We start from the raw sequence: 16,342 nt of genomic DNA, 5'->3' as shown, positions 1-16,342 counted from the left end.
ATAAAGATTATTATTATTAAATCTTAATTAAATTTTTATTATTAAATTAATACAATGTTACTAGTCGATTCATTCTAACCTAGAATTTAGCTAACTAGGAGGACCCATCGGCCCTATATCAGTCTCTGGTGAAATAATGTTTATAGATGTCACTGCCGTATATTTTAATATATGCACCTCACTACACAACACTACACAAAATCAAACTGTTTAATTCATTTGAGTATGTGTCCAGTTCTGGTGGTGGCCAAAAGCTGCAATATTTTAATATTCTCATGAGAATGGAGTCTTTCCTTATGCACCCTTGCAATTCTCTTGATACCTTGAGTGACTGTGGGTATCTGAAGGCCTCGATGTAGGTAATTAGTCCTATAGTATTTGGGTGCACCCACAATACCTCTCAGGACTTTGTTCTAAAAAAATTGTATTTTATTTATATTACTCTTTGCAGAACATCCCCATAATTGAACTCCGTATGTCCATACAGGTTTCAATATTTGGTTATATAATAGCAATTTATTATGTACTGACAATTGTGATTTTCTTCCAATTAGCCAGTACATTTTCCTGTATCTCAATTCCAGTTCTTTTCTTTTCTTCTTTATATGTTCCTTCCAGCGAAGTTTTGTATCGAGATTCATTCCGAGATATTTAGCGTTGTTGATATATGGAACGATAGTATTATTTAATGTTATTGGTGTTTATACGGTCTGTTCATAGGTGAACTGCACATGTACAGACTTACTTTCATTAATTTTTATTTTTTAAGCTTGTGTCCAATTATTTATATTGTCACTTGCCTGTTGTAATTTTCGTAAGGCTTCCTCACTATTGTCTTCTACAGTTATAATCGCAGTATCATCAGCACGTAGCCATCGTGATATTTTCCATTTGTGGTATATCACAAGTATAAAGTAGATAAAGCATTGGTTCCAGTACACTTCCTTGTGGTACACCCGCTTTAGCTTCTTTTATTGTAGAGTAAGCTTCTTCTTGTTTGACTCTAAGCATTCTGGTTGTAATGTATGATTTTAATAGTTCGGTGTGTTGTTTTGGTAGAATTTGTTGTAGTTTATGAAAGAGGCCTTCATGCCAAACCTTATCGAAAGCTTGTGCTACATCTAAAAATATAGCTGAGCATAATTTTTTATTTTCGTCGACTTTTTCAATAACATCTGTTATTCTGTGGACCTGGTCAATTGTTGAGTGTTTGTTGATAAACCCAAACTGATAAACTGATGTGTTGGTATTAGGTTTTTTCTCTCTATGATCGGTTTTATTCTTTTCAACGGAAGTTTTTCAAAAACCTTAGATATTACTGGCAGCAGTGATATAGGTCTATAGGCTTTTATTTCGTTTCGTGACTTCCGAGGTTTTGGGATCGTTATAATTTCCCCCATCTCCCAAATGTCTGGGACATATTTTAATCTCAATGCTGTATTGCTCAAATTGGTGAGTTTTATAATTACCTTTCTTGGTAGCTTTTGCAGTAGTTCTCCGGTTATTAAATCGTAGCCTGGTGATTTCCTGGGGTTAATGTCAGCTTTAATAACTTTGGTTAACTCTTTCGGCGTGACCAATTCAATCATCGAATTTTCAGCTTCTATGTCCGGCAAAATATGTTCAATATCAGTTTCATTTGATTTGAAAGTTTTTTCCAGATATTCAGCAAATGCTTCAATTCCCACATAGGTCTCTTATAGGTGGACTGTGTACACATGAGCGCTTTAGATATTTTGTGGCTTTCCAGAGTGAGTAATCAGTTTCTTTATCATCTGTTAAATTTCTCATATAGTCATTTATGGTTTTGTTTTTAATTTCCAGTATTTCCCTTTTCAGTCTTTGGGTTATATTGTTTAAACTATTTTTATTTTCAGGTGTTCTGTTTTGTTGCCACTTTTTTCGTAATTTACGTTTTTCAGCTACCATTTCCTTCACTTCTTTTGGATAATTAATTCCTTTGAAAAATGGCATATTGAGTATTATTCCAAGCAGCTTGTTGAATATCTACTACGAAATTTTCTGATTCAAAATTTAATTGTTCGGTTGTCTTGAGGGGTACATTTAGTTGAATTGTTTTGTTCAATTCTTCAGCAAATCCTTCCCAGTCTGTTCTTTTGTTTGTTAACGTTGGGTTTCTGTCTTTTCTTATTATATATTCGCTCAACGTCAGAATCACTGGCGTATGATCTGAACTTCGTCGGCCAATAAATTGGTTTTCCAGTTGACATGTAACTACATCTTAGTTCAGCAGCTGCTTTATGCAGTTCATTGCCTTTAGTTGTTGTCATTCTGGATCCTCATCTTGTATTTTTTGCATTGAAATTACCTATAATTAAAAATTTTTCTCCGAAGTTGCTTAGGACATTCAAATAATCTTCCTTTTTTTATTGTATCTTGGAGGACAATAAATTGCGGCTATTGTAACCTTGTATTTAATAGTTACTGCTGTTACCTGAAAAATACCTAAAATGCCAGTCTCTATAGACTAGAACATCCACTGAATAACAATTAGTGCAAATTCAAATAAAATCAAAAATAGAGGTTATATAAACTATTCATTCAATACCATACCAAGAAATTTTTTTCCATAAAATCGATATAACATTAGCAAAATTGATGATAATATATATTTTTAAGTGATTATACTATATTTTATTTAAGATGCTTAATAGCCGTCGTTACAACGTCAAAGAATTATAAAAAACATATTGATATTAACGATATTCCCATTTTTCAAGGCTAAAATATAGACGTCTAAAAAACTTCATAAAAACAAAAAATAAAAAAGCAATATCTTAAATCTGTAATATAAGAACAACCACAATCTCGTGACTTTAACTTATTATCTAATTATCTAAATAAACTGAATAAGCATTAGAAGTTCTCAATGAAATAATATACTTTCAATATCTAAACTAGAGGACAATTAAAAACAATGACATCAAGTTACAAAAAAAGATACACACAGAAAAAATGAATACGCTATTTAGAATTTATAAGCTTTTTGTATGCTGTGTACGAGGATAAGTTGTACAAAAACATTACTTATCATGTTTCAATTAATCTGGTCCCATTAAGAGAAACATTTTTTGATGTATTTGAAATCCATTATTATTTTTATTAATCATCATCATTAGTGCTCATACTTGACTTTATAAAACTTTACTAGTAGAAAAAGGAATCGTTAGTCTAGACGTCATAAACCTTTTAGACGTAAATTCAAGTATTAAATGAAAAGGTTTTATAAAAATATGCATAAAAGCAAAAGAGGATTATTTACTCGTTCTCTTACTTTCAATAATATCTTACCTGAATCAAGATTTTTCCAATTTCTTTGTTTAGTATCTCTTCTAACTTTTTGCCCAAGGTTTCTAGCAAGAAAATCCTTTACTTCTGTTTATTATTTCAGTTACACAAACAGAAGATTATTTTTTCACTTTTCTATAGAATTGCTGTAGAGTTAATATTTAATTGCTTTTTGTATACAACCAATATCGATTATATTCTTAAGACTTTTCTTATCTTGAACTAAATATCGCCTAGCAAATAGTCTTTATAGGGTACAATGTCAAAAACTCCTCCATAATTGTAGATACAGAAGTATTACAATTAGTGTTGAGAATTTAGGCATGGAACTCATCGTATGTTGTGGGTTAGATAAAAATTCATAATACTTTTATCCTTGTTGACTTAGAAGGAAGATTCGATATCCTTGGAATTTTTAGAAGGAAGGTTTAATATGTTAAACTTAACAAGTAATATCAAGTCAAAAATGTGAAAAGAGGTAACCATGAAGGTTCTTAATTCATTCTTGAAATGAATCAATAACAATTGGACAATAAGTCCAATAACAAAATTCCAAATAAAAAGCTTCGACATCTAGTTTTGCATAGAATTTACAAGAAGTGCTCAACCTGATTAAGAAATCATAATGTCTGATATAAGTTAATAATAAATAAATTATCTGAAGGTGATGTTCCTTTTTCCTAATAATGCCCCAAAAAAAGTCCCTTTTATAATTAATAAGTAGTAACTAACCAATAATATGACATAAAATCAGTCAATTTTTCTTCCTATTATTAATCTTCTTTTTTTAGGGAAATAGCCATTTAAAAATATTATCTTTACTTGTTCCTTTAATATTAGATAGTTAGTATCTGTAGTAACTGAACGTTTTCTTCTGTTAAAATAGTAAGCGCATATACAAGCGTTGGTTCATTGAGCACAGAACCTGTTTGACAATTTTTTTATCCAGTTTTTAACAACGGACGCATTACGTGGTCGGTGAACATTGCACTGTACACACATTTTGCGCATTGAGCGTGTCGATCAAGATCCTTCTCTTCCCACATGTCCGCATTAACTGTACAACTCCAATTTAAAATACGAAATTTCCCAATGAACACTCTGTATTTATGTTTATTGTATGTTTCTTTATTTCGCGATGTTGTTTTGTTGACTCTGCCTTATTCCTCACTATACTACTCAAAATGCATTTTTATTTTAAAACATTGGCTCTGTTTATATACCATTTTAGGAACATTTTTCACAATTTCAAATATATAATTTTAAGATATTATCTCCATTATTAAAACTATACATACGTTTTATATAGTCTTGTCCTTCAAATAAACCAGTTGAAATTCAAACAACTTTAATAATTTTCTATAAGTATCGATGATATTATTATTATTATTCGCCTTCATTACTGCTCTTAAACATAAAATACTGAAAAGTGATAAAACATAAAAAGTGCATAAAATTTATACCCAGTCTAGACGAAATAACTTGTATAATTCATATTCGAATCTACTTTTTTCACTTCGAATAATCTTGAAATGCCTTTAATTATCAATAAAAAAAACCGTAGTTAATCCAAATTATATTTGTACACCGGGTTAGTAGCCCCATTAATCTATGTGACAGAATTCTATTACGACATGTATTTTATGTGTATAATTTCTCATAGATAAAAGTATAAAATTTGATAAAGGCTAACAATTCAGTTTAGTCTGACTAACACTAAGAGTAATATTTCTTCTAGGACGATCTCTAAGTTGATGGCTAATAACCAGTAAAAAAGGAATTAAAATATAATAACCAAATATTTCTTTCAAATTTTCTTCCAATATTTCTGACCAGGACCGTGGTTCGGAGCCCACGTTAAACTTTAGGCCCAGTCCAGATAAACCCATAGTTTGTAAAAGGAGATTTTAAAATACATATAAAAAAATAACCCCACTTGATATAAATCTATTTAATAATTGTATAATGAATTAGTTAGATGCTAAAATTATGTCTGACATAGATTAATATTATGAGATTACAAAGAAAATGTCCTGAAAATGAAAAAGTTATAATTCAAATTCAGATGTCATCATATCACTCCAATATATTCATGAATTTATTGAACAAAGCTAAAAAAGCTTATAAAAAAACATAAATATTCATTATTTCAATGAGTTTCATTTTATATGCATAGTATTACTTTATGTTGTATATCATCTACCTGAAACCTCATCAAAATAAATTACATTACTATTAAAATAAAATTATTTGCGAATTACTTATCGACATTATGTAAGCAGTGATCTTTTCCAGAATATAATAATTTAATATTTTTTAAATAATAACAAACTCTTAACTCTTTGGAATATTATGATAAGAATATCTCATAAAACTGTTATAATTGTACAACTTTGGTATTTTGCTAGTAGATTTAGTAGATTGCTGAAGATATTTTAAACATTTACAATATTAGAATAGATTACAAAATAATCCAAAATCAGAAAAAAAATACAGTTGAAGCAAAAACTTAACTTGATGCCGAGTTTTAACTGAATGAAATAGCAGAGACTCTAAAGATATCAACTAAACGTGTACATCATATCATTCACGAATATTTGGGTATGAGAAAGCTCTGTGCAAAGTGGCTGCCGCGCGAGCTCACTTTTGACCAAAAACAACGACGAGTTGATAATTCGGAGCAGTGTTTAAAGATGATCAAGCGTAATAAACCCGAATTTTTGCATCGATATCTTAAAATGGATGAAACATGGCTCTATCATTTCACTCCGAAGTCCAAGCGACAGTCATCCGAGTGGACTGCACACGATGAACCCGCTCTAAAGCGTGGGAAAACGCAACAGTCGGCTGACAAGTTTATGGCGTCTGTATTTTGGGATGCGCATGAAATAATTTTCATTGACTACCTTGAAAAAGGAAGGACCATCAATAACTACTATTACATAGCGTTATTGGGCCGTTTGAGGGACGAAATCGACGAAAAACGGTCGCGTGTGAAGAAAAAGAAAGTGCTGCTTCACCAAGACAATGTATCGTGTCAAAAATCCATGAATTGGGCTTGGAATTACTTCCTCATCCACCGTATTCTCCAGATATGGCCCCCAGCGACTATATCATGTTCTCAGATCTCAAAAGAATGCTCGCTGGGAAGAAATTTCCAAAAAGCAAATTCCAAAAATGGCATCGAAAAGTTGGAGGGTCGCTATAATCAGTGTATCACCCTTAAAGGGAATTATATTGAATAAAAAAAACTAATTTTGCCAAAAAAATGTGTTTTACTATGGTAGGTCGGAGACTTTTCAATGGACTGTTATATGTGTTATATATAGATGGAATTGTCACAGTCAATATAAGAAGATATTACATATATTTAGTTTGTTTTTTAAATTATGAACTAAAAACATGAACTTGCTAAGAAACGCAAAAACAATAAAAAAGGTAAATGATTGACTCTTGCTATATTTACTAGAAAAGATGAGAGAGAAGCTACAAAACATTTTTTGAGTACAGTTAGGTTAAGTAAAGTAGTAGTAGTTATGTAGATTGATTTTATTTATAACTGATTATTTCTTTCAGGCGTTTCACAACATCCCCTAACTGGCTTAGTTGGCGCAGTGGTCAAGGCGATGAGACGGTCTTCCTACTGTTGTGATAATCGCGGGTTCAAATTCTGTTGGGGCATGGATTTACTTTTGTGATTGCAATTGTAAATATCTTTATAGGCAACAGTGGAAAATCCGACAGGGAATAACAATCTCAGTCACGCCAGTAACCAGGGTGGGTAACACCGTAGCTCTTCTGGGATAGTATCTAAGTTGGTCACTGGCCAGTGGGTAGGTTTACTATTCTATAAACAGAGCTCCTGTACTTGTGATATATTGAAAAAGTCGGTTAGCAATTAAAATTCGCAATTAGTATCACCCTAATTAACAGAAACAGCAAATATATTTTTTTCACCTAGTCTAATTCTAATAATTGTTCAATTTAACACAATATTCTCTGTAATATTTGTTACATATTAGCATCAGCAGGAAAAAAACACTCTAAAATAACTGAATTTATCGGAAAAAAATCGTACGAAAAAAAATTGGTATTCGATTACAACGGGATTTTTATGGCGTATTTTTTATTCGTTATTTTCACCTGAAATGAAAAAGAATGAAAAAAATCGGTTGTTTTCAACGGCAAACCCGAGAGGCAATCTCGAAAGATACACCCAAACATAAAAATGGATATTTAAGTTGACCGATGATGAAAAAGAGCAGAAATTTATTGGCCGTCTGCTTTCGGAAAAACGCCCTCTGTTTTGGGTCATTTCCAGATACGATCCCCAATAAATTTCGGTTCCTTTTTTTGCGCTAAACGCGTTTTTCATCGTTTCAGGTGACAGATGAGGAGCGAAGAAAAAAATTACTTTCTTTTATTTCATTGGAGCGATGACATCGTTGCTAAAATTACTGCAAAAATTGCGTGATAAAATAATAAGATAAAACGAAAAGAAAACCATGAAATTTATATTCCAAAATATATAAATATATATAAATATATATATATATATATATATATATAAAAATATATATATATATATATATAAAAATATATATATATATATATATATATATATATATATATATATATATATATATATATATATATATATATATATATATATCACTGACATCAATTTATCACTGACAAAATTATTCGAAAATATTCCTTTCCTTTATAAATCCCTTGTAATTTTCTTTTATGAAAAAAATATTAAAATTGGAAGCTCGGAGGGTTATGAAAGTAAAAAATGAATGCAAAAGTAAAAAAATTCCAAAAACCTAAAATTCCTTTTTTTTAAAGCTTATCAAGAAAATACAAAATCTACTTTAAAATTATATTTTATGAGAAAAAATTATTAATACACCAGTGAGACTAACATGTATAGTGTGTTTAGTGGGAAAATTTAAATTTAAAATGTTATAAATAAAACAAAATAACTTGTGCCGGCTTGGTTGGCGCAGTGGTAAAAACAACAGGACAGTCTACCTACTATTGCGATAGTTGCGGGTTCGAATCGTGCTGGGACATAGTCGTAAATTTATGTTAGTGATTGTCCTAGGCAAGAGTGCAAAATCCGACAAGGAAAATGATCCAAGTCACGCCAGCCACCAGGCTGGGTAAGACCGGATGTCTTCTGGGATGATTTCTAAGTTGGTCAGTCGCCAGTCAGTAAGCTTAATGCCGAGGACCGTGGTTCGGTTAAAATGTAGGTCCAGTCCAGATAAACAAGTAGTTGGTAAGAGCATACTTTAATATATATAAAACAAAGTAACTGGTAAAGTATTGTTTATTTAAGAAAATATTCATACTGTCACCAAGTATAATTTTTTGGTATAAAAAACCCCTCCAAATGTTTTCCGGCCGTTTTCACACATCCCTCTCTCCGAATGAGTAAAAAGGTAAAACGCACCTAGTTAAATGTAGACTGGAATTTCGTTCAGAGATTTCACATATTTAACTACACATGTTCAAAGACATTTTGTCGCTTCAATGTTCGGGTGAGGGCACTACTGTCAAGTAGTTACAGAACTTTGTTTTTATAAGTTTTAATCTTATTGATCTTTCTTTGTGGAATCTCATAACTGAATACTGTAGACTTACACTGGCTTTATTTATACTATATCAATATTGTCAGATTTTTGTTGAAGCAACCACCATCTTTTTTGAGCATTATACATAGTTCTGCTTATTTCCTCTTAACATAACGGGCATGTGATTTGACCTTGGTATAGAGTATGATGGCCAAATATTTTAGTGTTCTCATATGAAATTGCTCTATAGCCAATAGTTACTGGCAGGTAATTTACTCTTTAGTAGTTGAAATCCAAGTGGGGAGACTTCCTATAATTTAATTTTATATGCAATGTCTTGGTCTACTCGGTAGTGTTATTAGTTACTGACAGCTATTTGTTGTGAATCTATCCATATCCATATATCTTACTCTAGAGTAAGGATCAGAAATTTAGGATTTAAAAATCTGGTCTATCTGACTAAGTAATTTGTGTGCCAATTTGAATTATATGAATCAATAATATAACAGGTCAATTGAAAAGTCCCCGGCCTACCATAGTAGCAACTCATTTTATGGCAATACTAGTTTTTATTCAGCATAATTCCTTTCAAGGATGATACACTGATTATAGCGACATTCCAAATTTTCGATGCTTTAAAATAGGCCTCCGTTTCTCCGATCATCTCTTCATTCGACGAAAATTTCTTCCCAGCACGCATTCTTTTGAGATCTGAAAACAGGAAATAGCCGCTGGGGGCCAGATCTGGAGAATACGGTCATCGTTTTGACTGACTTGTGATACGGTGCATTGTCTTGGCGAAGCAGCACTTTTTTTTCTTCAAATGCAGCCGTTTTTCGGCGATTTCGTCCTTGGAACGGTCCAATAACGCTATGTAAAAGTCGCTGTTGATGGTCCTTCCTTTTTCAAGGTAGTCAATGAAAATTACTCCATGCGCATCCCAAAATACAGATGTCATAACCTTGCCACCCGATTGTTGCGTATTCCCACGCTTTAGAGCGGGTTCATCGCAGTCCACTCGGATGACTGTCGATTGGATTTTGGAGTGAAATAATGGAGTCATGTTTCATCCATTGTCACATATGGACACAAAAACTCGGGTTTATTAGGCTTGATCATCTTCTAACACTGCTCCGAACCATCAACTCGTTGTTGTTTTTGGTTAAAAGTGAGCTCGCGCGGCACCTGCTTTGCACAGAGCCTTCTCATACCCAAATATTCGTAAATGATATGATGTACACGTTCAGTTGCTATCTTTAGAGTGTCTGCTAGTTCATTCAATTTCAATATACGGTCATTAAAAATCATTTTGTGATTTTTTAAAATGTTTTCGTCGGTAACAACCTCTTTTGGGCGTCCACTGCGTTCACCGCCCTCAGTGCTCATTTCACCACGTCTAAATTTAGCATATCAATCCTTGATGGTTCATTTTCCTGGGCCAGTGTCCGGAAACTCGGCATCAAGGCAAGTTTTTGCTTCAACTGTATTTTTTCCCTTCAAAAAGCAATATTTTATCAACACGCGAAATTATTTTTTATCAATTTTTTTCACAATAACAAAAGTTGCTTCACTCAAAATGATATAATTCACAAACTAATGATCCGACAGCTGTTAAATTTATACACGTATCTTTTGAGGGTTAGGACTAACTAAAAAATATCAGGATTTAATTCTAGTAGCGCCATCTATATGTCAGGCCCGGGATCTTTTAATTGACCTGTTACTATACCTGACAATGTATGCTTAAAATAATATTTAAATTAAATATAAAATGTTTTCTGTTTGTTCTTCAGCATTTCATGTGTATACTAATGTAGAAAATTAGACCAAATATTTCCTTAATTTGTGCAATTTTGTAGTTTGCCTTACTTTGTTATCCTTTTTTCAGAACTGAAATGAATAGAACATATTGAGTTCTATAAAGTATTTTTGCCGTTATTTTAAAAAATAGAGAGTATAATATAAGGTTTCACAACTTTTCTGCTAGTTTTTTTTTACAAAACGACCAAAACAAATAAAAGATTTTTCGTAAAAACTATTAAATCAATTATTTGGTAACATGGGATAGTCAAAACTTTGTAAACAATTGAAAACCTTAACGTCAAATTGTCAATTCTTTCAACATTTTTGATAATTTCCCTACCGTCATGTGTTATTGTCATGTCACACAATAATTTTTTAATATGGAGGTTTTTTAACCGTTTTTCACTTCTCCATACGACTTTTCACAGGATTTTTTGTGTCCTTGTCCTGATAGTTACAACAAAAGAACAAATAGCCAAATAGATACAATCATTCTGAAATGATGATTATATAGAGATATTTAATACAACATAAAACAAGCGTAGTGACCTGAAAATTATAATATAATAATACAGTTAAAGAAGCGCTTTCAAGGCAACAAAAAACAAATATTTTTAGAGAATGTATGTTCATTGCTTCATTGTATTCAACTATTAATCAATATAATTTCAGTAGTGCATCTAATCGTTCTAACTACGTATATCGCTTTAAATGCATTTTTTATTATTAAGCTGCAGTTACATCATCAGACTTCCCGTCTGCGGAGAACAATAAAATGGGAGCATCAGATAGCAGTCGCATTGATTGTTACCACGTATAAACATAAAGTTTATGACGAATTTACTGCTGACAATAAAGAAAAATTAGTTGCATTGCAGGCACCAGGACCACGGCGATAAAACGAATCGAATGAATAATCTACACGCCATTTTGAAATCCCAACTTCGGAAATAAGAAACGTATTAAAGTCGGGACGGAAAAGTTCGATAGTGGCGATGAAATTATATATAAAACCTTTTCAAAATAACGTAATACTATTCATAGATGGTTAAGATCGTTTATTTAGCACAATGTCAGAGTTATTTGCATACAGATACCATTTAAAAAGTTACATATGAAATATATTATATCGGGCGAATAATATAACCTAAATTGTTCAATATAAATAACGGTGCAATTCCGGTTCTGTCCAATAACTTGACACTTCTTTCAGTAAAATAACATCGATATGCCTAGTCACATAAACCAAAAAAAAAAGGATCAATCTCGAAAGTGATAATAAGCTGTTAGTCCATATAAACCTTTATTTTGACATTCCATAAATTATATATTTCTTGTAATACGTATTCAATAAACCCATGATACAGTGCGTTTGAAGGATCCATAGAACATAGTACTTGATATTTCTCAATAGTCAAATAAGACGATGAAATAGTTCTATAAATATCCGGGTAGGTCAACATATCTCATCTCGCGACATTTCTACGGAACTACAACACACCTTAAGTGTTTTGAACCATATATATATATATATATATATATATATATATATATATATATATATATATATATATATATATATATATATATATATATATATATATATTAATTATAATTAATTATAATAAATAATCCAATAATTAAATATTATAATCAAATATATTGTTATGGTGTACATAACCTTATATTTGATACCAACAAAACAGACAATGTACGTCATAAATGAAGTCGAATATGCTGCTCGTTACAATTCGTACAAAATAATTGTAATAAAGCAACACTTGTTTAAAACCAGAAGTAGATTTTTGTTTGTCATTTTCCAGTCTTATTTCTTGTTAAAAAGATATAGAATGCTGACTGATACGTCGAAACATGTAACCGAATAAGTCAATAAAATTTGAAATTTGTGATAATAATTGCAAAGCTCACACTGGCGTCAAGAAAGGTGAACTGATTATGATTTGAACCAATTTGCCAATAACTTGGCACTTCTTTCAGTAAAATAACATCGAGAAGCCAATGAAAAAAGCTGAAGCTGTACGAATGGGTTATAAAATTGTTAAATAATTTCATAGACAGGCGAGACCACTGATCGATTATTTCGATCAGAAAACTTTTCATCCTCATTAATAGTACCAATGGATATGTAGCCAAAAAAGTATCAACCTCGTAATGAGAGATAATAAGCTGTAAGTCCGTATAAACTTTGAAATTCTATAAGTTGTCTCAAGTCTCATAATATCTCGTGTCCACCTCTTAAGATATCAAAGGTCAAAAGTTACAAAACTCGTTTTTTTTAAATATCTCGTTTCTTAAGAGCTTAATGCTATTTACATTTATTATGAATATTACAGGAAATAAAATTCTCTTCAACTTTTGTTTCAAGCTTCTTTTTATATATTCAACCATTTTTGAAATAGAGATATAGATAAATATTACTCTCTATAAATAATTTTTACTTTTTATTCATTATTAGAGTATATTTAATAAGATTTTCAATTATATATATTTGTAATATATATAATTGAAAATCAAATATATATTTGTTTAATAAATCTTTAAAAGTAAATACATTTCGGCATTTACTATATGAGGAAAATTATACTGAAAATTAAATTCATTTTTAGAGGTATAAATCTGCTTTATTTTCTTGAACTTATTGAACACTAGGATATCATAAATAAGTACCATAACTACCTCTAAATTAATATTTATAACTAAAATGGTCCTTAAAACAATATCCCTAAAGAGCATAAAGTGAACATAGAATATCCAAAAATCGTCCCTTTTGTAAAAAAAAATGTTGAAAAAGAAATATTACAGGTAAAATAATAAATAAAACTTCAAACATTAGGTCTGTTACTTGTATATTCACAATAATCGGTATGCGAACTTAAATTGTATTCATAATAATTATATAAAATTAGTAAAACTTAATAATCATATTATAATAATATAATTAAACTTTATCAATCATTAGTATAGATTAAGTAATTTTATTTTGTTATCACGTATGTTATCAATTTTTTCTCCCCTTTTTGGTTGGATAATATGTTTTTGATAAACTGGGTATTCAACGTCATCATTTTCCCGATCCTCTTCTTCGGGAGAGATTAACCAGATCGGATGTTTTCTCGTCAGAAGACCGTTTCTTTTGCCATTTCTCTTTATTTTTGTATTGTTGCTTGCTGTTATTTTAGTTTTTTACACTTCTAACTCTTTTTATATTACTACTTTTTCATTCTTGTTATTCCGCCTCTTATCTACATCCATACATTCTTCTTTATGCGGTGATGAACGGGAGTGTCATGGCTTTGTTGACTTAAAGTTGAACGTGGTTCAATAATTGAAATAGGTTACATATCCACTGGTACTATAAATGAGGATGAAGAGTTTTCTGATCGAGATAATGGAGCAGTGGTCTTGCCTGTCTGAAATTATTTTACATTTTTATAAACCATTCGTACAGCTTCAACAGCTCTTTTCATCATTTCAGCAACTTTCTCATTGGCATCTAAACAATAAAGAAAAATAAATATAGATGACAGTTACAGAAAATAATCCTAAAGTAAGATAAAGTTACTTAAATATCGTCCAGAGGATAATATTAGATTCACGTGGTGGAGCGTTATTAGTTCTTGTTGTTATATTTCAGAGCCTCTTTTATACCAACTAGAGTTTGTCTGGACCGGTCCTACTGTTTAACGTAGGCTCCGAATAACGATCCTCGGCATTAACCCTACAGAACGGCTAATGACCCAATTTAGAGATATAATCCCAGAAGACATCCAGTCTTACCCAACCTGGTTACTGGTGTGAATGGGATCATTTTCATTGTCGGATTTTGCACTCTTGCCTTATCACTAATATAAATTTACGAATTTGTCCCAGCAGGATTCGAACCAAGCTGACTAAGAATTTTCTATTTATTTCAATAAATACCCATTCAATAAAAAACTCATGTCATCACCTGATCTTTTCCTATCATTTTAAATCATTTTAATTCAATTCAATTTCAATCAGCAATTCAATAAGTTCGCTTATTAATAAAATGATTGATTGATAAAATCCACGAAAATTTTCGAAAAAGACCGACTGACGTAACTAACTTTTGTTTTGGGAATATGAACACTAAGCACAAAAAATATGATAGGGAACGAAATTTAGCGAGTGAACTTTAATATTTAATGAAATGTATTTATAATTTTATATAAAAGTATTACCTGTATTTCGTCCGATCATCTCGACTAGAAATTGCATCCAAAACAATATCCCACCTAAAACTCCACTAAAAACTTAATTTAATTGCAAGACACATAATTCAACGTAAATCCTTCTCTAGACGCCGACACCACGCACTCACGCTAGAGGTCAATTCAATTTAAAAATTGCCCGGCTATGTAAAATTTCAGTCCAATTCTCCTATTATTAGGTTAGTTTCTCTCAAAAATGCGCGCTAGCTAAAATAAAATAGCATTCCAGAGGCGACGAACAGAAAAAGTGCAAACAAGATTTAAAGTGCTTTTACCAGTAGGTGCTATTAAATAATATTAGCAGGATATATGTATGATAGCCAAGCCATTCATGGCTGGAATATTAAATAACTTCACTGTTGTAATTCTATTCATTCATTATGTTAGTTATAAAGATATATAAGGTTGAGGGAAATAATTTCCCATAATAAGTGGCTTTAAAGTCACATAACAGGTGAATTGAAAAGTCCCTGGCCTGACACATAAATGGCGCTACTAGAATTAAATCCATATGTTTTTTAGTTAGCCCTAACCCGAAAAAACAGCGTGTATAAATTTGACAGCTGTCGGATCATTAGTTTGTGAATGATAGCATTTTGAGTGAAGCAACTTTTCTTATTGTGAAAAAAATGGACAAAAAGTAATTTCGCGTGTTGATAAAATATTGCTTTTTGAAGGGAAAAAATACAGTTGAAGCAAAAACTTGGCTTGATGCCGAGTTTCCGGACACGGCCCCAGGAAAATCAACCATCAAGGATTGGTATGCTAAGTTTAGACGTGATGAAATGAGCACTGAAGACGGTGAACGCAGTGGATGCCCAAAAGAGGTTGTTACCGACGAAAACATTTTAAAAAATCACAAAATGATTTTGAATGACCTTAAATTGAAATTGAATGAAATAGCAGACACTCTAAAGATATCAAGTGAACGTGTACATCAATCATTTACGAATATTTGTGTATGAGAAAGCTCCGTGTAAAGTGGGTGCTGCGCGAGCTCACTTTTGATCAAAAACAACGACGAGTTGATGATTTGGAGCAGTGAAGATGATCAAGAGTAATAAACCCCAGTTTTTGCGTCGATATGTGATAATGGATTAAACATGGCTCTATCATTTCACTACGAAGTCCAATTGAAAGTCATCCAAGTGGACTGCACACGATGAACCCCCTCCAAAGCATGAGAGAACGCAAAAAACTGGCAGAGTTATGGCGTCTGTATTTTGGAATGGGCGTGGAATAATTTTTATTAACTATCTTGAAAAAGGAAGGGTCATCAACAGCAACTATTACATAGCGTTATTGGGCCGTTAGAATGACGAAATCGTCGAAAAACGGCCGTATTTGAAGAAAAAGAAAGTGCTGCTTCACCAAGACAATGCACCGTGGCAAAAA

The 16,342-nt window shown here is 31.6% G+C and overlaps 1 protein-coding gene and 1 long non-coding RNA gene across 6 annotated transcripts in view; one reads left to right on the top strand and one right to left on the bottom strand.

Annotated features, from left to right (window-relative positions):
- Positions 1-16,342, bottom strand: part of Pde11 (Phosphodiesterase 11) — a 456,074-nt gene that overhangs the window by 349,882 nt on the left and 89,850 nt on the right. Inside the window, exon 2 of one of the 5 annotated variants that reach the window (XM_076419156.1) lies at positions 14,918-15,154. The exons of the other annotated variants lie outside the window; for them this stretch is intronic. Coding sequence (XP_076275271.1) covers positions 14,918-14,954 — 37 coding nt within the window. The 5' untranslated portion in view covers positions 14,955-15,154. The remainder of the gene's footprint in view (positions 1-14,917; positions 15,155-16,342) is intronic. 5 annotated transcript variants of the gene reach the window in all.
- Positions 15,137-16,342, top strand: part of LOC143206581 (uncharacterized) — a 43,257-nt gene continuing 42,051 nt past the window's right edge. Inside the window, exon 1 of the long non-coding RNA XR_013008462.1 lies at positions 15,137-15,224. This is a non-coding gene — a long non-coding RNA (uncharacterized LOC143206581). The remainder of the gene's footprint in view (positions 15,225-16,342) is intronic.

The sequence above is a fragment of the Rhynchophorus ferrugineus genome, unplaced genomic scaffold (genome assembly GCF_030347505.1).
Source record: "Rhynchophorus ferrugineus isolate W39M unplaced genomic scaffold, kcgeb_rfMv2 rfM1, whole genome shotgun sequence".
In the NCBI taxonomy this organism is placed as follows: Eukaryota; Metazoa; Arthropoda; class Insecta; order Coleoptera; family Curculionidae; genus Rhynchophorus; species Rhynchophorus ferrugineus.
The sequence above is the reverse complement of the archived record's forward strand: the minus strand, read 5'-3'. Positions and strand labels throughout refer to the sequence as shown.